General features: G+C 43.3%; 1 protein-coding gene across 2 annotated transcripts in view; it reads right to left on the bottom strand.

Moving 5' to 3' along the window:
* Positions 1-26471, bottom strand: part of SMAD2 (SMAD family member 2) — a 57514-nt gene that overhangs the window by 13614 nt on the left and 17429 nt on the right. For both annotated transcript variants that reach the window (XM_086628663.1, XM_086628664.1), the window contains exons 3-5: positions 2121-2210; positions 785-978; positions 123-257 (exon numbers count right to left, since the gene is read on the bottom strand). In XM_086628663.1, the coding sequence (XP_086484789.1) occupies positions 123-257; positions 785-978; positions 2121-2210 (419 nt within the window). The remainder of the gene's footprint in view (positions 1-122; positions 258-784; positions 979-2120; positions 2211-26471) is intronic.

Genomic DNA, 26471 nt, shown 5'->3' with positions numbered 1-26471 from the left:
TAAATTTAATTTACTGGTGCATTTTTCAATTAATTTGATCACTTAGGAAGATGAAATCACCATCTTTATTCCAGTGGCTCAATGTTAAGTGTACTGTTTACAGTGGGAGTTAAAAAAAATACCTGGTATGTAATTGCTCTGTGGTTCAATTCCAGCTGGAAAGTTAGTGTTTTCAGGAATGGAATGGGTGTAGTCATCGAGAGGTGGAAGCTCCGTTAGAATCTCAGTGTGCCGTGGCACTAGTACGGGAGGCAGGACTGGAAAAGCAAAATCCGAAGCATTAGTAAGATCCTCAAAATACACGCTGCTGCAAGCTTAAAGAAAAAAAAAAACCAACATAAAGTCTAAAACATCTAACAATTTCTTTAGAAGTTCTGAAATTTTCTGACCCTCCATACAGTTAACACTGCAATCGTACTGCTAGTTACTGGAAGAAACAGACTCCTGAGGTGAGTAAGACTATTGAGCAAGACTATTCCACATTAGCAAAGGTAAGTCATCTCTGTTCTTCCTGTCATGCTGGACCATACTCAGCCAGCTGGAAACCACTAGCTGTACTGGAAGTGTTTATCGGGTTATTCAACACATTCGTAAAGCAAAGATTTTTTCACTGTCTTTACTACTAAAAACTTTCAGGGGATGGTATTCTCAACAGCTGTATCTCTAACCATCTTGTAATTTTGGCATGAGAAAGCATCATCTTTCTCTTATTTTTCATTTAAAACATTACGCTGAACAAGTATGTACAGATGCCGGTACAGAAAGTCAGAAGCAGTCTTCCTACCTGGCGTCTCCACTCTCTGGTAGTGGTAAGGGTTTACACACACTTCGTCCTTTTTGAGGTTAAAAGCATATTCACAGTTTTCAATAGCTTTGAGTTCATGGTGACTGTGAAGGTCTGGCCAGCGCCACAAGCGACAGTAAATGACATGAGGTAATCCTTTACGGTGAGATACCTGTAGACGGCCATCGAGAGATCTATATGGGAGAGACGTCGAGAGGCATTTACAGGCTGCACGCTGTCTCTTCACCGCTCAAGCAACAGCGCACACGCATGGGATGGGCAGTTTATTTATTCTCAGAATTCAGTGCATTGACACTGTTAGTGACGTTTATGCTCTTGTTAAAAGGCTTCAAATCTGATAACAATGATGGCATCAAGCAGTGTCTTAACTTATTTTTGAGCTGCTCAAATTATTGCCAGTGAACTTAGAGTTCATTAAAAGCCACTTTACCTCCAACTAAGCATTTAGGGGGATTGCTTTATATATATTTTTTTTTAAATGCAGAAGACAGTTGTTAAAAAAAAAATAAAATAAAATCACACACTTCATAGTCCCTTCCACTGCTAAACCTCAAGGCTTTGCTGTGGCATGGATGCTTTATGGCTTTAAGCATAAGAATTCCCACAGAACTGCAAATAAGCCTATAAGCAGTCGGGTGCCCAAGTGATCCACACGGCAGCATAACTGTAATGCACAAAGCATGAATGCTGTACAGTTTATCTTCTTGACTTCATCTGCCTTGCTACCAGCTGAAAACGTTTTGCTAGTTTTAAGACAGACTGCATATGCTTACACAAATGCAGATGTTTATGATCGTTATGGGATGGGAGACAAACCTCAATACACAAATCAAGTAATATGACATGAAAAAATAAAGACCCTGTTTAGAATTTGCCCACCATTAACTACTGAAGAATTTACAAACAATTCTTTAGTAGCTTGTATCTGAGCCAATTAGCAAGATTTAACTGAAAGCTTGTGGCATACAAAGCAGTTTAAACACTTTGTAAGATTAGGTCTAGAGAATTAAGTTTCCCAACTTTGTTAATACAAATACCAAATCACATTAGAGCTTGCATTTAACAAGTCTTCCCATTCTTTCAATGGCACTGGTGTGAAAAAGGAATATTCTAGAATTAGAGTTTCATTGGTCAAAACATCAGCTGAGAACACTTAGATTTCTACACTGGCAAGCAAATATTTTAAAATGCTGTACCATGAGAGGCCTAGGAAGCATTTTAGTGTATTTTACAGCTAAAGCATCCCATTACAGACCCTCCAAAGCCAATCCCTCCCACAAGACTTCTATGATGCGAGAGAGGGCAGAATATTCACCTGGTTTGTTCAGAGAAGCTGTAAAGGCCTGTAGTATCCCACTGATCTATCGTGTTTGGTGTACTCAGTCCCCAAATTTCAGAGCAAGTGCTGTGCATAAATTGAAAACAAAAACAAAAAATTGATATGAATATGGAACATGGTTATTCAAAACACCATGATGTCAAACATGGAAAAATGTACAGAATACTTCCTTTCACATAGAAGATAGAGCACTGCTAGGTTTGCATTTAAACTGACATCTCATGCTATATTTTCTATATGAAGGAGGCTATCAAAATGGAACACGTGATTCAAGGTAAATGATAATGTTTTTAAAAGGTGAACACGTTTTCTGGTTTTAAGTAGTCAATACAGTTGTAATGTTCCTTAAAACAGGCAAAACTTCCTCAGCCTAGCTCTTAACAAAATTCAGTTTTAAAGGGTAGTTTCTGGGTTGGGTTTTTTGTTTTTGTTTGTTCTTAAACACAAACTTCCCTAAGACTTCAAACAAACACAATGTGTATTGGAAACCGAACGTCACAATCTTTCATGTACCACCACCACTTCAGCATTAATCTCGTTCTCCATGCACATACTAATTTGCTGCTTTTCCCCTAACAGGAAAATCCGAACTCTGAAGAAAAGCACATTGTAGCTGATGCTTCCCACTGTTTTCTGTACTCTTCTTGATCAAAAAACCTAAATATTCTTTTCCACTGTATACAAAACACAGAATGTTTAACGCAGTTTTACAGTACAGTATTTTAAGTCTTAACTACAGAATAACAAAACTTCAATTGCTAAATGAAGCGAGAAGAAAGGAAAGACATCTATTTCTTTACCAAACTGGTTCAATGACAAGATCACAACAGTAAGGAAAAAGGAGTCTCCATTGATCAACAGAAACTAAAACCAGCAGATTTAAGTAAAACAAGAAAACAACATGGGCTTGTGAATGGGCAGCATGTTTTCAGAACCATAAATCAAGCTCAGCTCTGTCATAGGCTTGCTCTGTGTCCACTGAAAACTGAGAGTTTATTTTACATAACACACAACTAAACTTGGCACCTCAGAAACGAAGAGAATTATTCGACAAGCAACTTACAACCCCAGTCCCTCATTACAAAGCCTGAAGTTTGACTGGCTGCTACATTACCTTTAAAGTTAATAACTTCTGAAAGGCTGCAACAGAAAGAAATGAATCCATGTTCACCCAACTCCTAGTTTTAAACATAGGCTTTGCTATTTAAATTTAAGCTACTAAACTTAGCCGATACGCTCACAAGTTTGGATCAAGTGTTCAAGGGAAGAAAAGTTAAGCAGGTACCTCTATTTCTCGCCCCTACACAGAGAAAATTTGTTAGCGTTATGAAACAAAAGAGCAGACAGCACAGCGCTGTTCTTAAAACCACTCTCAGGGCTGACAACCACCTTGATTCCACAGTGACTTCAATAAAACACAAGTGTGGGCTACTGACAAAGGGAACAAATGGTTCTGGTCCCTTCTTGCCTTGTCCCACACATCACATTTCCAACACTGTCCCAGGGAGGCTGAAATGTCCATGCAATTCAGCAGCAACCCAAACCAATGAACTGGCTATCTGACCAAAGAACATGTGGCTGAAAACTAATATTTTGAGTTACTCTTCAACCAGATCAGTTTTTCTGTTCGCTAAGGAGCTACACAAGCACTACACAGGAGGAGTGCAATTTTGGGCAGCAGCCTGTGTTTATCACAAATAAAATTATTGAATAAAATACAGCCTTTGACATTTTACTCATTATAGATACAAGTAAAATCTTGTACTAGATAACTTTTTCTCTAGTAGAGAGCAGCAGAGCCACATGCAAAGGCCCATTCTCTGACATATATCCAGCTCTTCAAAAGAGCCAACTGTCCTGAAGAAGTTACACCCATCTCAGACACAGGTAGTTTCACAGCTCTCCAGAAGGTGAGCGGGCAGAAGAGGGATACTGACCATCGCTGCCACAGTAGAGCCTGCAGCCTCTCTTTTTTCATATTCCTAAGACATCTCCCGAATGGCGGGCTGCTAGAAGCTGTGCAAGGACTGAAATAGTTGCCCTGAAGACACACAGGCAGCCTGAGCGACACCAGGGAGCTTCCCTGCCCTGTGCTGTGTCCTTAAATGTGCACCACTACTGCTGGTAAGACAGATCACCGTGCACATTAAATCAGAAGAACAATCAGCAGACACAAAGCCTGCTGCATGTTAATTGACACAGTCAGCTCTGACAGTTCACTACCTTTGAGCAACGGATCCTTTATACAAAGCGGTGCTCCAAAGCTGATGCTGTCACACTGATTACCCATTCCCAAAACTGTGGGGCGCATCACTGGTGTAAATGTGACACGCCAAGCAGTTGCTATGCATGTTTTAAGACAGCAGACACAAAAGTGAAATTTCATAGCTCTTGAGAAAGCAGGACGAATAGGAACAGTATTTTATATTGCTAACCTCTTGTCTATAAATATTCGAACTATCAAAGCCCACAGTGCATTCCACAACTTACGGAAAGACAAACAGTATCCTGACGACAGTGTGACAGAGCTGTAGCGTTCAATCAAACTCAGAACACCATGGAGGGAGGGCAGGCCAGGAGGTACAGAAAAAGCGATCAGTTAGAGCAAAACCACTTCGCTATGCAGCAGCTTACATGATATGCTGTCTTCCAGGATGTACGTCTGCTTAGAGCTGGCATTAATATCAATGTTTTACTGGCTTATCTACACTAGAATTATACTTCAGTTCCAGTAATCCACAAACACTGAAGAGCCTGCAGGAAATCATCTACATGATCAATAAAGCCAGCTCGACACAGTTTTTACTCTTCACTGGAGGAAAAACCTAAGGAAATAAAGTGGTGTCCCCACTCTCCTGCTCACATAGAAGATCCACTGTCTAAAAGATGCAAGACCGACCCCCCACCATGTCACCCAGACAGTAAACTAGGGCTCTTAATATTCACATACACGTGCACCAAATCAGAATGAAATTCCTCACAATCATAAAAAGCATACTTCATACACAGCACTTCCACGAAAGGCTACAGTATGTTCACTCATACACCAGCAATAGCATGACAGAGGGCAGACACTACTATTCATCCCAAAAAGGTGGTGGAAGATGGAAAGAAGGTGACTGCATTCTGAAAGAGGTTTAAACAACCACTAAAACAATCTAAAAGGGAGACAGACAGAAGATGCAGACTTTTTAGCAGCACAGCATTACTGCCCCAAAATAAACAGGAGGCACTCACTCCTAAACCTATCTTTCTGAAGCGTCCTAAACCCCTTGTGATATGAAGAGTCCTTCTATGCCTTAGTCCATAAAGAATTTGGACGAATCAAGGACTAACATCTGTACTCATAAGTCCTGTCTGGAAACATTCCCAGGCCCTGGAACATGACCATCTATGCTAGAAAGCAGCTAAGACATTCCCCAGTACTGGGCTGTGCCAATTAAGTGTTCTCCCACACAATTCCCAAGTTTGTGAGTCAGCACACCATCAGGATCACTGGCACTGGGCAGTTCAGATGCAGCCACCCTGCCCTGGTAGCTAAAAGTTTAAGAGTATGGACAAGGCAATCCTGAGCCAGTTGGCCACAGTGCCTGGGAACGTTCCCAGGCACGTTTAATTTATTAGGAGGAGGCAGCCAAGACATATCACCATTTCACCTTTAGAAAGCAGACTGCCCTCAAACTAGTCTAGAAGTCTAGAACCACACTTCAGGCTTCATGTTTTACCAAACTGGTTTTCTGGTTTTGAACTTACTATACACTGCAGCAGTGGTAAACCACCATTGTTTCCAAAATACAATTCGGCTCCTGCACCCAAGCTGTGCTTAAATCTTTCCTATGTAGACAGCACTGAAATACACTCCAAAGTACAAGCTTTAAAGTGAATACACTTCCTCCCTTCAGAGCGGACACTTCCATTCCAAGGAGCATTTTCATTGCTCTTCTCAAAACAATTTGTTGACAGAAACAAGGTCAGCTATGCAAAAGCTAATATTTTTATCTTTTCAACACTAGCTTAAATTAGCAAATCACCATGTTCTGTGGCCTCTAGCACTCCCAGAGCACACTTGCTGTAATACTGGATTGCTGCTTTTGCAGACTCCACAAAATAAGTTAATTTATTATAAGGGACTTCAGGGATATAAAACATCAAATTGGCTCAGTTTCCCAGGTGTTTTGAAGTTCTAACAAAAGAAAACTATTTCCTAGAGAAAGAAAAAATTCTCAAAGGATACTTGCAAGGAATCATAACTACTCTTTGAGACCCAGGATTTTTGTGGAAAAGTCCAAGCCTAGCAGACATCTGGTTAAGCTGCTACACACCAAACCCGGGACAACTCATTCCCGCAATCCCTATCTTGGGACTGACCAGAGGACTGATGCGGTGAAGAAAGGGTCAGACAAATTATTACTGGGTGGAATTGAAGCTACTTCCATCAAAGCCTTTCTCTAAATGGAAAGGGTCAGAAGAGTTGGCGTTTCAACCTGACTTTCCATCTGCTTGTAAGGAGCAACATCTCAAATGATATTGTACGATTCTGGCAAGAAGAATCTTTAATGTGGCTATCAGCATGCAACAGCACACAGTATGCCTTCACTTCTTCCATTTCATCATTTCCTTTAACAGGAAAATCTGAGTTCCAAAAAAACCCTACTCTGGGCAAGAAATTACCTAAACAGCAAAGAGCTGTAGCAATGCTTCACAATTTTGAGACAAAGTGCCAAAACTGCCTTTCTTTAGTAAGACAGAAAATACTGACGCACACAAGAAAAATGTGGACACAGGAAAAACCTAAATATCAAAGATAATCAAAAAGAGTTTGCATTGCCTAGTCTACATATCACGAATGATGTTCCCACAAACTATCTTCGTAAAATAATAGCAACTACAAGTCTGCTACAAAACTGGACTATCAAGTCCCAGTGCAAATATAGATGAATTATCCATCTGTCCATGAAGAATGAGCATGGACAAATGTGGTTTGTGCCACACTCATAAGCGAGCAATATGATTGCTTGCTTTAATGTATTATATGCCTGTTGGAGGAATCAAAGTCCATATAAAAATCTGTAACAACCAGATATAAACTACATGGGATGAAACAAACGGTCTAAAGTAAATCACTGTAGTCACACTCAAGAGTCCAAAAATGCAGATGGGCATCACCTCAACTGCAACACGCTGTCCAAAAACAGATTTTTGTACATGCAATATCATTAGGTGGCAACGGATGCTGACTCACCTAGGTGAAAAAGGAACAGGATAAGGCTGAACAGGATGAGATGACCACTACCACTGCCAACCAGCACATTAATGTTAGTCTCTGACCATATGACCTCATCTTAGTGAAGCCATTTGCATCCTGGCTTGCAGTGCAACTAATTCTGAATTAGAAGCTTCAGTAGCTGGAGATGAAGCTACACAGAACAACCCACAATCCCCTCACTGATGTCCAGATAACAAATAACAGAGACACTTCAGGTTGGTGCCCAACCTAGGCCACTTAATTAGGTTGAGTTTCTCAGCACAGTTAAAAGCCAGGCGTACTGATTCGCAGATCCAAGCAAGTATGTGCAAGAACTGTCCAAAGAGTCATGACCACAGCATCCAACAAGACGGTGCCTACGCATGGCACTGCGCATGCTCCAAGACACACCTACACTCTCCCCAAGTGCATTTACAAAATATAAGATACAACCAGGCTGGGAGGAGAATGGATTGAGAGCAGCCCTGAGGAAAAGGACTTGGAAGTGCTGGTGGATAAGATGCTCAACATGAGCCAGCAATGTGCGGTGGCAGCCCAGAAAATCAACCATGTCCTGGGCTGCATCAAAAGCAGCATGGGCAGCAGGTCGAGGGAGGGGATTCTGCCCCTCTGCTCTGCTCTCCTGAGACCCCCCCCTGCAGTGCTGCCTTCAGCTCTGGAGTCCCCAACACAAGAAGGACATGGAGCTGCTGGAGCGGGTCCAGAGGAGGCCACGAAGATGATCCGAGGGCTGGAGCACCTCTGCTATGGAGACAGGCTGAGAGAGTTGGGGCAGTTCAGCCTGGAGAAGAGAAGGCTCCGGGGTGATCTTATTGTAGCTTTCCAGTACTTCAAGGGGGCCTACAGGAAAGCTTGGGAGGGGCTTTTTACAAGGGCATGTAGTGACAGGACAAGGGGAAATGGCTTTAAACTAAATGAGAGGAGATTTAGATGAGATCTAAGGAAGAAATTTTTCACTCAGAGGGTGGGGAGGCACTGGAACAGGTTGCCTGGAGAAGTTGTGGCTGCCCCATCCCTGGAAGTGTTCAAGGACAGGTTGGATGAGGGTTTGAGCAACCTGGTGTAGTGGAGGGTTTCCCTGCCCATGGCAGGGTGTTGGAACTAGATGATCTTTGAGGTCCCTTCCAACCCAAACCATTCTATGATGGGGTGGCAGGGAAAAGGTTAGTTGTACTATGCTCACTTAGAAAACGTTAAAGAGATCTGAAAAACCATGCAAATGTTTAGTTACTTTCATGAGCTATCTACCCTACTCCTCTTTGAATCTTACATCATTTTGCATTCCTGCAGAACTGACCAATCTTTTCACTTGCATCTCCATCAATTTACACAGATTGCATTGGCAATCATCCTTAAGAGGAGCCAGACAAGATTCTTCCATGGAGACCACTCTGTGACAGGCACCGGGGTAGAAAAGTAGACCCTGAGGAAAGTTCTGTTAAAGGGCAGTACTAGCAACCAGAGTAAATGGATATTTACACATCTTATAACTACAGGTGGGCAGTCAGCTTGCTAACAGATTCTCCCATTCTCCAATGAATGGACCACTCGCTGGATAAGGAATTGGCTGGATGGTCACAATCAAAGAGCTGCAGTCAACAGAACGATGTCTAAATGGAGACCAGTAACGAGTGGTGTTCCTCAGGGGTCAGTACTGGGGCCTGTACATGGTTCGGGGCAATCCCAAGCACAAGGACAGGCTGGGCGGAGAATGGATTGAGAGCAGCCCTGAGGAAAAGGACTTGGGGGTGTTGGTGGATGAGAAGCTCAACATGAGCCAGAAATGTGCGCTGGCAGCCCAGAAAGCCAACCGTGTCCTGGGCTGCATCCAAAGCAGTGTGGCCAGCAGGTCGAGGGAGGGGATTCTGCCCCTCTGCTCTGCTGTCCCGAGACGCCACCTGCAGTGCTGCGTTCAGCTCTGGGGCCCTCAACATAAGGACCTGGACCCACTCCAAAAGGTCCCCAGAAGGGCCACGAAGACGATCCGAGGGCTGGAGCACCTCTCCTACGCAGTCAGGCAGAGAGAGTTGGGGCTGTTCAGCCTGGAGAAGAGAAGGCTCCGGGGACATCTTCTAGCAGCCTTCTAGTACCTGAAGGGGCCACAAGAAAGCTGGAGAGGGGCTTTTTACAAGGGCATTTAGTGATAGGACAAGGGGTAATGGCTTAAACTGAAAGAGGGGAGATTTAGATTAGATATAAGGAAGAAATGTTTCACTCAGAGGGTGGTAAGACACTGGGCCAGGTTGCCCAGAGAAGTTGTAGCTGCCCCATCCCAGGAAGCGTTCAAGGCCAGGTTGGATGAGGCTTTGGGCAACCTGGTGTAGTGGCAGGTGTCCCTGCCCACATCAGAGGGGTTGGAACTGGATGGTCTTTAAGGTCCTTTCCAACCCAAACCATTCTATGATTCAAAGGAGAAAAGAGCCTGTTAAGTGTAGGAAAAGGATATTAAGTAATGTCTAGAAGAGCCTTGGACTCTAGAAAAGAAACCTCTTACAGAACTGAAAGCACAGGTTTCTCTCTCAGCAGAAATTAAAAAAAAAAAATAGTAAAATCGGCAGCTGGGGCACTCAGCTCCCACAATTATGAATGCTTCCCCAAGTGTCTCTAACCTCTCAGACTGCTCTTTATTTATGCAATTGGTCTTATATACATAACAAACAAAAAAAGCTTAGTTTCCCTCTCCTCTAAAATCCAAAAGCCGATCTTTTTAATCTGAGCATATGCAACAGGGAAAAATTATTTGCTCAAAACAGTAACCCTACCTTCTCTCCGTGCCTCCCTCCTCCCCACGTACACATTCAGCACACACTACCTCCAAGAAAGGTATGTTTATGTATGTGCATATTGAGTGGAATATAAAACAGGAATCATTACCCAACTTCTCACAATCAGAGCTCTTTTACGAATAGAGTTTACATAGAATTTTATATAGTACATTCAAAAATCATTACATCAAATACAAAATGCAGCACCTGAACCGAGGAAAATGACTCAAGTTAACCTTCCTTATAAATGAATGTATGCTAAAAAATTAACACATCAAAACAGCTAGAAAAGCAGGAGGCACAGGATACAATTAACCTCTCTAACACTGTGGGAAAAGAAAAAAAGTCATCCAACAACTCCCATTTAATTCAGCTTAAACTTCAAGGATGTTCACAGGGGACACAAGTGGAAGGTGAGGTACAAAAGATAACTCTGTTACAGCCTAACATTTGAGCCACCCATTGCTCATTTCAGGGCCAGTAGCTAGTTTCTTCCAGTTTTGCAGAGTGCCAGGCCAACAAGTCATCTTGACGAACAGTGTATGCTTCTGCTGTGCCTTTTCTAAAGGCACACTTCTTCCTGGTCACGTGTGCAACAAACTGCCTACAAAGGCAAAAATACAGATATAAGGAGGGCCTCTTCAAAGCACTTTATCCTCCTCCCTTCTCCCAAATCCTGACATGCCAGCCCAGTGCTGTCAGAAAAAAAATGAAGCAGCCAACAAAAATGAGCGTTACCTTCATTTTCCTCTCGATGCTAGGAGATGCTGGAAGGATAGCACCTCAAAGTTTAAGAGCAATTTTTCCAGGATGCCATGGAAACGAAATGGAAGTAAAATATTTATTTCTTTTCTTGTTGTCCATACGGTCTGTTCAGATGCAGATCCTATCAGGAAGTCTTTACTCCCTGTTCAGGCACAGAGCAGCCTGCAAACTTGTAAGGTTCTAAATGGCAAGGTCAAGCAGCACAGAAATGGTGTTCAGGGCTGAGAAATAAAAAGGCATGCAATACAGCTGGGCCTCACTCAAGAGTCAGCAGGGAGCTGGCCACAAGTCTTATCCTGAGATATGGAAGGCAGGGAGCATGCAAAAGCAGCCCATGGAAATTGTGAGCTAACAGCTTTGCTGGGAAACTTGCTCTCCTGCTCCCTGCTCTCAACATAACACCACAGCTTTCAGCAGCTGCAATTTGTCTCACAAATGCTGAAGCAGTCTTACTGGAGATAAGATGAATCACAACACAGATCTACTCTCCTCAATCACATGTTCAAAAAAAAAGCCATCAAAACCAGTGACTTCTCGAAGCCCTGCATCTAGTGAGGATGACAAGCAAACAACAGCATTCACAATGGCAGATCCCCACAGACTAACCAGGGACAGGGGACAAAAAAAAAACCAACAAAAAAGGAAAAATATTATCATGTGGACCCAGAAGCTCTGATGATGTGAATGTCTGTACTTTAAGATGGCATTCTAGAAACCTGGCATTCCTACACTGCTTTCATTTGTTATTCAGTTATATCCAATATAAGTTTTCTGATTGCTGTATATTATTTGGCAGTTTCTCACAATATCTTCAGAAACGTAAATACAGACATTTCAGAAATATCTCATTTCAACTGGGATAGAATTTTGCAAGTTTGGAACTCCCATAGCTGAAAGTACTGTGTTCATTGTACGTCTGAGAGAACTGTACCAGAAAAAGTCTCTGGACTTTCTGACAAAAGCTTTCCAGAGAACACAAGATCACCGCCTTCTCAAAGAAATAAAGGATCAAAATTCTTTTATTGCAATAAAGGAAGCATTACCAGGAACACGCGCACCAAAACATCCATTCAGGAAAGAACCAGACTTCTGTGTAGCTAGTGAGATGTTGTACCACATTATGCAGCAGGCAGCTATGAAGGAAGTATGTTCAGCAACTCAGCCTAGCTGAGAAACCACCATCTGTCCTCCACCCGTTACACCATGCCTATGAAAACAGTTGATCAAGCAATTCCTTTCTAATATTTAAATTACTCCTGAAATGCTCCAACTAAAGAGACAGATGACTAGCATGGTCTTCCAGACTGGGAGCAATGTCAAGCTGTTAAATACCTTTCTTTTACTTACAGTTACATAATGATTGAAGAACGTAAGAGGTTCATCTCAATTTCATTTCACACATGTGGTTACCTTTTCTTTTTTGTGTTTTGTACTAGCAAGCAACATCATGCAGTGAGGTAAGATGACACCCAATGCAGTTTCACAGGTTAACTCTCTGTACCATCTTTAAAGACTTAAACAGTATCAGAAATACTAAAGGACAAAGAATCTTTACAGGAAGACATATCCATCACAATACTGGCTGATCCATCCACAACAAATTAGTTTGTTAACAGCAGATAACAATCTCATGAAAGATCACACTTTCAAAAGACATAAACAGAGCTTGGCATACACATTTCAGGACTAGCAGCAGACAGACATTAAAAAAACGACCTTTATCTCAAGTTCTCTAACCACTGTTAGTCATAGTAGGTGCGGTGAAAGCTTTTCCCACAAGCTAACAGGTACAGCTATCAAAGGTTAAGTCAAATAATTTTTCTCAAGTAGTCCCTCATCCTCCAAGTGGGTGAGCGGCTGATGCTACCGCAGGAGTGGGCTGTTTGGCAACTGGTGGACAGCTGAAAAAAGATGTGACATTTTGATTAACCTTCTCAAACTAGTAAGGGTATTTGGGGTGGTGAGGGGGAGAGATTAGCTCTTCAAGACATCTGTTTTGTCCACGCTCCTTGAAAAATATGCTATCTTGGCAAAAGATTACTCTTACAACAACAGTTAACAGGATTTTTTAATAACTCGTTTCGAACTGAAGCTGCCTCTGGGGGGCTTCCCCTACGAATTACAAACCCATCACAAGAAACCCAGGAATACAAACGAACACGAAACATACAACATACAGTGCCTAATGCGGGGAAGACACTACACCCAGAATGTCCCCTGTTGCCGCCCAAGACATATATACCTAGCAGAAAACTGGTGAAACAGAACACATTGGACTTCATCCATGCCTCAAACAAGAGACTATCTCTAAAGACGAGGGATGCAAAAATTCAAAGAAACATCAAGTGATATGTAACTAAGGCATGCAGTGTTTCCTGTAAGATATTTCAAATGAAGGTAATGTTTGAGCCATAGAGGAAGCTTCCCAAGTAGTGTATTGGCGAAGAGAACAGGAATGGTACTTCTGCCATGACTGTTATACCATATTGCTAAACAAGAAAATATAAAAATTAAATCAGACAATGACCATCACTCACAGGAATGTACATATTTTATGAGAAATATTAAAGAAAATTCACAACTAGCAAGGAAGCCATAAAAAAAGCTTGAAGAGTTTCAGTGTTCAGATACAAAAAAAGTGGTATTTTATTTTAAAAATGAACTTTGTGTGTTTGACGAGATATTGTATCGCCATATGTGCTTAGCAAAGGCAAAATGGAGAAAATAATTTAATAGCCAAGGAGCCTAACTGCAGTCCTCTGTTCTCCTCAGGCCCAGGATGGACTACAAGATCCCGTTTTAGATACTACTCAGAAAATCTGAGTACGCTGAGGACACCCTCAGAACAAGAATCAAAACCTATTTATTGAGCTTCACTGCCTGGAGCTAGACAGAAAGGAAGCGTTAAGATCATGGACAAGTCCTGAAGTCTTGCATCTCGCTCAGGATCCACACCCAGAACACACATTTGAAGACAATGCTCACAAGCACTCTTGCCTCACATGCGATTGCTCAACAGTTAAAGCCCTTTCCCAGGATATCCAACAGTTTCTTTCCCTCACTCCACCTAACAATCTACAGCCATCTGCCCTCTGCTAAGGTGGTAGTGGCCCTGCTCTCTCTCTGTCCTATTGCAGCCAAAAAGATGTGAGTTTCAAAGGCCTGAGGAACATTAGCATTCAAGGAAATGGTTATGTGGATTCTCACTGCAAGGAGAACTGCTTAAACCCTTCCTGGAATGTCTGTGGTTATTGGCCAAAACACTGAAGGGTTCCCACATGATGGTCAAACACGCTGACACTGGGCTCCAGTAAAAACGTCTTCCTATCATTGAACAGACTGCTACGGCATTTCTAAACTGGCTGCCATCAATGCAGCTTGCAACAGCCACAATCACTTCAGTAGGAAGAAATTTTTCACTCTGAGGGTGGTGAGGCACTGGAACAGGTTGCCCAGAGAAGCTGTGGCTGCCCCATCCCTGGAAGTGTTCAAGGCCAGGTTGGATGAGGCTTTGAGCAACCTGGTGTAGTGGCAGGTGTCCCTGCCCATGGCAAGGGGGTTGCAACTGGATGATCTTGAAGGTCCCTTCCAACCCAAACCATTCTGTGATTCTATGATTCTACGATTCTCCTACTATATGCACCTAATTGAGACGTACAGAGGACAGCAAAACATTGATTTTTGGTTACTGTGCTGAGACAAAACATCAGTCTGCAAGATAGGCACATGGGACACAGGCAGAACATCAGACACTCAGAATTTAGATACAAAGGAACTAAAAAGGTATTTTCATACTAGCTTTGTGGAATTCATCAGAATGCACACACCTGAATTGTTTCCCTGATATGGCCCTTAAATTTATATTCAAGTTCCCTCCGCTATAACAGAGAGAGAGATTTATTACAGAAAGACAGTAAAGAACTACCGATAAGCTTCAGTGATTGGAGGCTGTGCTGCTGCAGGCTTACACAAACACAGCAAGGTTCAGAAGACAACCTTGGAAAATGTACTTGGAGTCCCTGAAATTAACATGTGGGGTTATCTACTAAGGACTTTTTCATCCAAACATTCCACAGTCAAACACCATTTCAAGCACAACTCTCCATGCCACAAAGCTGCAAGATTCCACATCAGTCGATACCAGCCTTTCTTGGTGTTCAAAATTTCAAAACTACAGCACGAGTTAAAATTATTTCAAATACCAACAGAGGAACCTGACTTGAAGCCTCCCACAAAACTAAGAGGAAGTGAAGACCAGTTTTGAGATATAACTCCAATTCAACTGAACAGTAACTTTGAAATTCTGCATTTAAGCAGAACTCAAGAGTTTGCTTCTTTTGCATCAGGCTTCTTTCTATCCAGTGCCTTCGAAAAGAGAACCCAAGCCTCCAAAGAAACAGTCAGTTTACCTACAATTACAGGCAAGGGCTTCAAACGAAAGCTTTCAATTCTTGACCTATTGAAAGTTGCTTGTATGTTTTGCAATAAAGAGCCACAATTTGGGGATCTTTTCTGGACAAATGCTGAAGTCAGATTACTGTCCAGCACTTGTTCGAGGGGATTTCCCCAATCTCATTGTTCTTCTGCCAATTTTGAAGCATACGCAGTGAGATGTGATCTTATTCCAGCTCCCGATTGTTCTCTTGTATCCTGCCGGTCTGCTTCAAACAATGCAGCATGACAGGAGCCAACGAAAGCTGTTCATGATGAGACTATGGCATTGTATACAGTAAATTTTAGAAGTTTTCCACCAATCAGCACTGCAAACAAGTCAGAGTAAGTGAACAGAAACAAGTAGTAAACAAGACAAGGGAAATTACTTTTATTAAATTAGCAGGTGTAGATTACAAACAGGATTAAATCGGTAGGGAACCTGTTAACTAGCTATTTGTGTTCAAAGCTGCAGCAGTAAAAGAACTGCAGTATGTTGTTTATCCTATAAATTCTCCCCAGGTTAACAGCCTGAGCTACACAATTGCGAAGTTTTTCCTGTGAAATTGCTCTGGTTGTCATAAAATGTTCACACTAGTAAAAACAGCGCTCAGGTGTTTTGTTACAGTACCAAGAAAACTAAATTGGCTGACTCCTACAAAAGAAGAATATAATGAGGAGAGGAATCTTCGCCACACTGAATAGCTGGCGTGATATAAAGACACTAATTGCCACAGTAAGCCAGGGAATAGTTTAGCATTGGCTTGGGCTAACTAAAGCTCTGATTCCTTTATCGGAAGAAAAATAAGTACTATTTATGAGATAATCTGGGGCTCAATATTGACAATAAAGCAGAGCCAACATATTTTTCTGGAGTAATCAACATGTTTCCTTAACGGTGGCATGAAGAGTCAGACACAGATATAATTCTTCCTAGTTAGACCTTTGTACTGGAACCCACTGAGCAGGTAGGTCGCTAAAGCAATCACAAGTAGCTATTTTTCATTTGCTTAAGAGCCTCAGCATCAGCTGTTAACCTGGCAAACAATTAATGGCACGTAAAAATCAAGCAAGCTTTAACACTTATTTATGATTCTGACTCTTCCTGCTACCTACCATTAAGGTAATCCTAAATAAATGAGCAACAGCAACTTGAAGCTAAAGAGCTTTCACAAATCCCAACAACTTTTCACCCCTAAATTTGCTTTCCATATCACTGATACTCCAACGGGAACAATGCCTCAACCTTACTCTCCCTAACCAAATAATTCAGCTTATACCAGGGGGGTGAAGAGATGGCATTATCACATGCCTTACAAAAATTCATCTCAATTTATAGACTGAAAAATGACAGCAAATTAAAAACTTGTAAGGTTACCTGGAAAAAAGCAGCAGAGCCAAGGCCAGAATCCACATTCCCTGAGCCTTTATCCAGTGCTCCAGTTAGTATACAATATAGTCCCAAAATTCAGTGATTTTTCCTCCTGACTTGAAAGGCAAGCTCCTTTGAACTATGCAGCATTTTGCTATTGGCTAAGTATCTTGCACGTTTATGTTTTTACACGTTGACCTACCTAAAATAACACGCCAATACTTTCTGCTTGGCATACCCACGTAACCTGCTACAGAGTTGGTAAGTCACATGGCTTCCTGAATTGCATGAGCTTAAAACTGGCAGCCCTAAGGTTTTTTGTTTAATACTTTAAGACTTCCTTTTTCAGGATGACACCAATATTATAAGATGCTGTAGCCTGAACTGTGTCTACGCTAAAACTTAACCTTAGTTACAGCAATTTAGTCCTCAATCAGCCACAGCGGTGAAACAAACCGAATTAACAGTTACGTTGCAGTACACTTGAACACAATCACTGCTCTTAATTTCAACTAACACTCTGTCAGAAGGCTAGAAAACTTAAGTTTTCAAATTCATCTTCAAGAGAATGACCTGCCTACGTTACAGCAAGGCCTCAACTGCTGTTAACATGCAGTGTCTGATGCACATACCTTCTTCTGTATACAGGTAATCAGGAATAAGGTCTTGCTGCTAAGTGGCCTTCCAAGTAGGAAGCGTGCATCAAGGAAAAATACACTATTAAAAAAGCATTATCTTATGCTCACACTAATCCTGCACCCTTCTCTACGTATCAAATACACTGATGCTACGAATCAAACTAGAGAAAGCAAACAAAATTTAACTTGAGGCTCTAATGTGGAAGTTACATAGGAAGAGTTAAGGAAAGAAGGAATGACAGTATTCAACTGCTTGATTTACTTCACTTTGACTACTCACTGCACTGTCACATCCCCATCCATGATGGCTCCTCTGAATAAACAGGACAGCGTCCACCAGTTCACAAAAGAACATTTTTAGCAAGAAATGCTCCAAGCATTCTTTTCACCATCAAGCTTCAAAAGGATATTTATTTAAAGTCAGTTTCTGAAGACAAGCACAACAGAAGTTGTCTAGCTATTCAGCTCCTTCCCTAAGTAAGCATTTTAAAAAAATATTTAATTCAGGAATATTAATGCCAGACAAGCTGATACTTCCACACTGTTAGGTTTTTTTAGTTGGTCTAAATAATCTTATTTTTCTTTCACCAGCTTGTGCTGGACTTGGTAGTGCTGGCTTAACGGCTGGACTTGATCTTCAAGGTCTGTTCCAACCTTAACAATCCTATGATTAAAAGAAGTTTGTGAACGACCACCTGCAGATCTTCAGTCATCCCATTTTTAAGTTTAGGTGATGTTTTATCACAAAACTAAACTGATTTTTAAGATAGTTTTGTAGTTTAAGGAAATGCATAAGAGTAGTTTTCAAACAGATGCAGACAGTGTTGCCAACACTGTCCTACTGATTGCTTACCTCAAGTTTACGAATTAAGTTTCATAGAGACTTGAATTCAAACTTGACATGAATTTTTATTTCCCATTATATGTCCATGCAGCATCTAAAGGTGTTCTGCAACTTAGAGTTTGAATACGTCATTTTACACACATGTAATTAGGGCTAGGATACTTTTGTCTACAACCACACCACCCTGAACACTTAGAAACTAGGAAGAGCTGGGCCCATTTATCTTTGAGCAAGAGATAGTCTTGGAAAACCAGATGCCAGCTTCTGCCACTCCAGCTCCAAGAAAGACCCCAAGGAATTTAGTGCGATCTCTCAGAGCACTCTTGTTCTCTCTCTGCACAATGCAGCACGACAGAACACAGACCACTTGAAAGCCGTCATCATAAAATTGTTGAAAGAAACACTAAACACAGACTGGAAGACACTGCAAAATGTCAGAAAAACATCCCTAAAGTCAACTGCTTTGCACTCGCCCCTTTCAACAGCAACAGACAGTTTCTGTTGCAGGATCACCTTTCCACATTTTACGTTCAGGCAATGCAGATGGACTCTCTTTACATGTCAAGCAGCTGGCTGGTTGTTTTCTAGCTTGAAATTCAGGCTGCACAACACCATTTACGAAGAGGAAGTCAAGCAGATCCACAGCAAGCTGCTGGAGGAGTACGTACTCACAGGGCCAACTCTGAGGTGAAGAGATGTCACGCACAAGAAGCCACTGCAAAGCACACCATCATTCTGTCCTTATTGCCCTGTAGAGGCCAGAGCCTGGTGCGACACACGTAGAAAGCACCAACAACTTCCTCTAGTCTTTTACAGAGAACGTAGAGACAACATCCAAGTCCCACCATAATTATGGGACTGAGAAGAGCAAGGGCAACTTGATCCTCCTGCTACACCTTTCCAGTGAACACATCCAAAATCTTCAGAGCACCAGCTATCACAAGCAGGATCAAGGGATTTTGAAGCTAAGCTTGGCCAACACTCCCCAAAATCTCAGCCATCTCTCACCATACTTCCAGGAAAGACCTCTCTGGCTTTGTCCTAAAGCATTATTTTTACGGAAATTCCAACAAGAGAAAAGCAGAAGGGGCTCTGCTTCATCCTCAATAATCCTGCCATGAGAAAAAAGGATCAGCTTATGAACAAACAATTTACAAGCACAGTCTTCCTGTAATCTCAGCAATATAAAAATGGTGCTTTACCGTATTCTGACATACTGTCTTAAATACCTATACTTATTTTAGAAAGCTTAAGATGTTCAACTATAAACTTCAAACATTTATAGAACAAATTTACACTAAGTGAACGCATTTCATTGAGGGCGTTCTTTATACATAGCGATTCTCAACTCGAGCTATGATCAAGAATCAATGTCCATCTTCAACTTGAATACTGAATTGTTTCAGCTCTGCGACAAACTAACAGCACCAAGTTCTGTTTCTGGGAAAACAGACTTCGCCTCTATCTGGATAACAATGTTATTTTAGGATCTACTCTGCCAATCCAACTGTTGTCCTCTTAGCTAACTCACTCGTAGCTTACTCAGCAGCAGATGTTGGGAAGTCTCCTAAAACAGGTTCCAGAGAAAGCTCCCCCGCCCCAGTGTAATTGTTGAAATCACCCATTTCCTCTGGCTTTAACCTGAGAAGGAATAAAGGAATTTCTGCGTTGTTATCGACTGACGTAACTAACCTATTTTGAGGAAAGATCTTAAAAGTTGAAAACAATCTGTTCTAGAAGCCACATTAGCTTGACAACTCTGCTCTACCAGTGATCAAAAGCATCCCTAAAACTAGGTTACTGCATGCACCTATGTGACCACTTTCCTGACAAATATTCCCAAGGAATTAAAAAAAAAACAAATAAACACAAACATGCTAACTGGTAGCACAGCTTATATTCAAGAAAAACTGCACCCTTTACATCTAAATTAGAAACTACTTTTTACTCAGGTATGTGCAGAAAAAGCCATCAAAATGTCATCATTTTAAAAGATTTGTTTGCTCTCTCAAACAGCAGTTCCAAGTCAGTTGTCCCACCTTTAAACAGGAGTTCTCTTTGCCGAGTTTACTTCTGCTTTTAACTCCTTTGGAGACACTTTGATCAGCACAAATAAGTTCCACGTATGGAGCCTCATATTAACTAATGAAGACAGTCAGCCTTCAGAAAACAATTTTATTATATGCCATGAGCTATGCCTAAGCTGCTTGTCTACTCATAGTGCTAACTCACTGCAGGGAATGAAAAACGGGCTGCAGGACAAGCAAGTGAAGGAGCAGCACTAGCATAATAGAGAAAATCGTAGTTTATCTTTAGAGAATTTTGACCGTGTCAAATGGTCTTGCCTTCATGTGTTTGGTCAACTTTCATCAGATTCTGTGGTTTTTAGTGTCTGAATCCTTGTAGGACACATAAGAAATAAAACAAAATTAAGATGTACTGAATTTACTTCCCAGACAGTATAAGCAAGTATAAGAAAAGAAGTCAAGCATCAATAGCATTAGTCACTTTAACATCAAGAAAAACCTTTTGGGCTCAGAACTCACATGCAAAAGAAATTCCTGGATATGTAGATTTTTGCTTCACAAAAAAAAACCAAAAAACACAAAAACCACATCAGTCTTCAGCAGCAGTCAATACATACTACTAGATTTGTACTTTAAGGATAAAATATTTAAAAGTGAACACAGTGCTTAAATACCGCCACCACACTATTTCCTCAGGAGAATCAGGGTGTGATTTGTTCCATGACAGCAGTTTAAAAGTTACAAACCTTCACTATTGGCTGAAGTGAAAGATATGCAACAGGTATGGCTTTAATTCATCCTAACAAGCTCAAAACAACTCCAGTGTTAGGGAAGCTGGTCAGTAAGTAGCTCCTAATTTCAATGCCAACCAACCAACTCACTTGCAGCTGGTCTGCTTTGCATGCCCAACACTCCCTCGGAATCTTCCAAATTCCCAAAAGCATGGAACCCATTGGAGGGTTTCTTCTTTGCCTCTGGATGGTACAAAAAAATGCAGAATTCATCCATATTTGAAGGAGAAGCCAGGTGCTTCAGAAGTCTAATTGTTGACTGTAAATTCCACAAATCAGCTACACTCTTCAAAAAACAACAGCAGTATTTGAGCCCCTCTCCCTGTCTCTCTCACTTAAGTTAGAATTGGAAGGCTGCAGAAAAAGCAAAAATAAGCTTCTGAAAATCACGAAACATAGCACAAGGATGCTATCCTCATATTGAGCAAGACGGATAGAGGGCACAGATAAGACTACATTTTCTACATACATACTGAATTTTAAGCAAGAAGTATATTTTTCAGATAATACCTTCTAACACTTTCATGGCACAGCAGGCTAGAAAGCAAGGGCTTGACAGAAGTATTAGCCTTCTCTCTGCACTGGAAGCAACTGCTGCATTGCACCTAAGACTCTAAAGCACTTGCATGGTCCTAGCAACGAAGATTCTCTGAGCTGGGATTTAAGGAAGTTAGTCTCAAACCCTTACTTCGGCCAGTGATCTGCCAGATCTCTTCTCATCGTCATTCAACATTGCTTTGCTTTTGCACTGTAGCTTCCTCTAACAGAAAGTAGCAATAAAAATTTACCTCCTCTGCAGAAACTCGGGGCCTCCCATTAAGGCTAAGATTCAAGTGATAAGTACTGTTCCACACATAATGCGAAAAGCAAGCTTACATAATAACTGTAACGTTAACTACTACTATTAATGTCAAGAAAAGTTTTGTCTGTTCAAGAAGTTTGTTAAATTATCAATCAGGAAGTAGTCTGACACTGTATCAAACCCTTCTATAATACTGAGATGAGTACACAAACATCTGCAGAGAGAAAATAGAGGTAAACTGCTATAGATAAATCTTTCAGCTGCCTTCTTCCTCTCAACTACAAATAACCTTCGTCAGGGCATGCTTAAAAGCTGTATTGACCATGCAAAACTAAAATGAATGAAAGCTAGAGATGCTGAGACTGATGGGAGGCACCTATCTCTTCATCCTCCTGCATACAGTGTAAGAAAAACAGATGCACCTATACACTGAGTGATCTCACACGCCTCAGTTCAGCATTGCATTGTGCAGACTGTGTCAGCAACAGAACGGGGAAGCTGCCAGCAATGCGATGAGATACAGCAGCGCTCGGTGGGTTCAACAGGTAAGTGAAAGCACAGTCCAAGAAGGAATCTTCTGGGGAAGAGAGAATGGGTTACAACATGCAACAAATGAGGACTACAGCTGTACCTGGGGAGTACTCCTTATAGGCAGGTCATAGAATCATAGAATGGTTTGGGTTGGAAGGGACCTTAAAGATCATCTAGTTCCAACCCCTGTGCCATGGGCAGGGACACCCTCCACTACACCAGGTTGCCCAAAGCCTCATCCAACCTTGCCTTGAACACTTCCAGGGATGGGACATCTACAACTTCTCTGGGCAACCTGTTCCAGTGCCTCACCACGTCCAGAGAGAAAGAATTTCTTCCTTAGATCTCATCTAAATCTGCCCTCTTTCATCTCCAGTACTACTTATTCTTCATATAAGATAAGACCCTATTACAATTTCATAGATTTCACAGATTTTCTAGGTTAGAAAAGACCTTACAGATCATCCAGTCCAACCGTCCCTAATCTCCCATTAAACCATATCCCTAAGTACTTCATCCACCCTATTCTTAAACACATCCAGGGATGGGGACTCAACCACCTCCCTGGGCAGCCTATTCCAGTGGCTGACAACCCTTTCAGAGAATAAATTCTTTTTAACGTCCAACCTCCATCTCCCCTGGCTAAGCTTATACCCATTTCCTCTTGTTCTATCACCCATCACTAATGTAAAGAGCCCTTCCCCCACGTCCCCACCATCCCTTCTCAAGTATTATACCGCTGTCAGATTCATACCGCTGTCAGCATGGCACCAGTGCCAGCACCGAGGGTCCAGGCTGAGGAAGGATCGCAGGTATGTTCAAACGAACTTACACTGCCGTCCAAGAGAACCCCTGTCGCTCCAGCCAGCGAGTCGGCTTTGTCGGGGGCCCAGCTGAAGTGTATGTACACCAACGCACGCAGCATGGGGAATAAACAGGATGAGCTGGAGATGCGTGCACATGAGCAGGGCTACGACGTTACTGGCATCACGGAGACGTGGTGGGACGACTCCTATGACTGGAGTGTCAACATGGAGGGGTATAAGCTTTTTAGAAAGGACAGGAAGGGGAGACGAGGAGGGGGTGTCGCTCTCTATGTCAGCAACCGGCTGGAGTGCGTGGAGCTTCGCCTGGAGTCGGAGGAGGAGCTGACAGAGAGCTTATGGGTCAAGATTAGAGGACGGAGACGGACAGGGGATGTTACGGTAGGGGTCTGTTACAGGCCACCTGGCCAGGAGGACAGAGCAGATGAGGAGCTTTACAGCCAGATAGGAGCAGCCTCGCGGTCACAGGCCCTGGTCCTCATGGGGGACTTCAACCACCCTGACATCTGTTGGAGAGACAATACGGCAGGGCACAGGCAGTCCAGGAGGTTCCTGGAATGCGTGGATGACAACTTCCTCCTGCAGGTGATAGAGGAGCCGACAAGGAGGGGTGCCATGCTTGACCTTGTGCTCACAAACAGGGAGGGACTGGTGGGCGATGTGAAACTTAAGGACAGCCTTGGCTGCAGTGACCACGACACGGTGGAGTTCAAGATCCACGGGGCAGCAAGGAAACTATACAGCAAGCTCTGTGCCCTAGACTTCAAGAAGGCGGACTTCGGCCTCTTCAAGGACCTGATGGGCAAAGTGCCGTGGGAGGCGGCCCTGGAGGGACGAGGGGCCCAGGAAAGTTGGTCCACATTCAAGGAGCACCTCCTCCAAGCTCAGCAGAGGTGCATCCCGATGAAGAACAAGTCGGGCAAAAAGACCAGGAAGCCCGCGTGGATGAGCAAGGAGCTCCTGGACCAACTGAAAATGAAGACGATAGCCTATAGAGGGTGGAAGCGGAGACAGATAGCCTGGGAGGAATACAGAGAAGCTGTACAAGTGACCAGGGATCAGGTGAGGAAGGCTAAAGCCCTGAAGGAATTGAATTTGGCAAGGGATATAAAAAGCAATAAGAAAAGCTTCTATAGGTATGTAGGGGACAAAAGGAAGTCCAAGGAGAACGTAGGCCCCCTCCGGAAGGATACTGGTGCTCTGGTTACCCGCGACATAGAGAAGGCTGAGGTACTCAATGAATTTTTTGCCTCAGTCTTCACTGATAAAACCTCTTGTCTTACCACCCAAGCTGTGGAAAGAACTAGCAGGGACTGTGAGGATGAACCACCGCCCACTGTACTTGAAGAGCAGGTTCGGGAACATCTGAGGAACTTGAAGGTGCACAAGTCCATGGGACCTGATGAGATCCATCCGCGGGTCCTGAAGGAACTGGCGGATGAAGTTGCCAAGCCACTGGCCATTGTATTTGAGAAGTCGTGGCGGTCTGGCGAGGCCCCCGATGACTGGAAGTGAGGGAACATAACCCCCATTTTTAAAAAAGGGAACAAGGAGGACCCGGGCAACTACAGGCCGGTCAGCCTCACCTCTGTGCCTGGCAAGGTCATGGAGCAGATTCTCCTGGGAACCATGCTAAGGCACATGGAGAGCAAGGAGGTGGTGGGTGACAGCCAGCATGGCTTCACCAAAGGCAGATCGTGCCTGACCAACTTGGTGGCCTTTTATGATGGGGTGACAGCATCGGTGGACAAGGGTCGACCAATGGATATCATCTACCTGGACTTGTGCAAAGCTTTTGACACTGTCCCGCACGACATTCTTCTCTCTAAACTAGAGAGGCATGGGTTTGATGGATGGACCACTCCGTGGATAAGGAATTGGCTCAGAGAGTGGTGGTCAACGGCTCGATGTCCAAGTGGAGACCGGTCACGAGTGGCGTCCCTTAGGGGTCCGTGTTGGGCCCGGCCCTCTTCAACATCTTTGTCGGTGACGTGGACAGTGGCATGGAGTGCACCCTCAGCAAGTTCGCCGATGACACCAAGCTGTGTGGTGCCGTCGACACGCTGGAAGGGAGGGATGCCATCCAGAGGGACCTCAACAGGCTGGAGAGGTGGGCCCGTACCAACCTCATGAAGTTCAACCAGGCCAAGTGCAAGGTCCTACATCTGGGTCATGGCAATCCCAGGCACAAATACAGACTGGGTGGAGAATGGATCGAGAGCAACCCTGAGGAGAAGGACTTGGGAGTACTGGCGGACGAGAAGCTCAATATGAGCCGGCAATGTGCTCTTGCGGCCCAGAAGGCCAACCGCGTCCTGGGCTGCATCAAGAGGAGTGTGGCCAGCAGATCGAGATAGGTGATTCTCCCCCTCTACTCTGCCCTCGTGAGACCTCACCTGGAGTACTGCGTCCAGTTCTGGAGCCCCCAACATAAGAAGGACATGGACCAGCTGGAGAGGGTCCAGAGGAGGGCCACGAAGATGATAAGAGGGCTGGAGCACCTTTCCTATGAGGACAGGCTGAAAGAGTTGGGGCTGTTCAGCCTGGAGAAGAGGAGGCTCCGGGGTGACCTTATAGCGGTCTTCCAGTACCTCAAGGGGGCCTACAAGAAAGATGGGGAGAGGCTGTTCAGGAGGGCCAGTTGTGATAAGATAAGGGGTAATGGTTTTAAAATAGAGGGAGGTAGATTCAGATTGGATATTAGGAAAAATTTTTTTACCATGAGAGTGGTAGAACACTGAAACAGGTTGCCCAGAGAGGTGGTGGATGCTCCATCCCTGGAGACATTCAAGGCCAGGTTGGACGAGACCCTGAGCAACCTGATCTAGATGGAGATATCCCTGTTTGTTGCAGGGGGTTTGGACTAGATGACCTTTGAAGGTCCCTTCCAGCCCTAACCATTCTATGATTCTATGATTTGTAGGCCGTAATCAGGTCTCCCCTCAGCCTCCTCTTCTCCAGGCTAAACAGCCCCAACTCCCTCAGCCGCTCCTCATAAGTTTTATTTTCCAGCCCCTTGACCAGTTTAGTCGCCCTTCTCTGGACCCGCTCCAGGAGCTCAATATCTCTCTGAAAGCAAGGGGCCCAAAACTGGACACAATATTCCAGGTGCGGCCTCACCAGTGCCGAGTACAGGGGCAGGATCACTTCCCTGCTCCTGCTGGTCACACTATTCTTGATACACGCCAGTATCCCATTGGCCTTTTTGGCCACCTGGGCACACTGCTGGCTCATATCAAGCCGGTAGTCAACCAACACCCCCAGGTCCTTC

Source organism: Tauraco erythrolophus, chromosome Z, assembly GCF_009769465.1.
Source record: "Tauraco erythrolophus isolate bTauEry1 chromosome Z, bTauEry1.pri, whole genome shotgun sequence".
Taxonomy (NCBI): domain Eukaryota; kingdom Metazoa; phylum Chordata; class Aves; order Musophagiformes; family Musophagidae; genus Tauraco; species Tauraco erythrolophus.
Note: the sequence above shows the minus strand (reverse complement) of the source record. Positions and strands in the feature narration are given on the sequence as shown.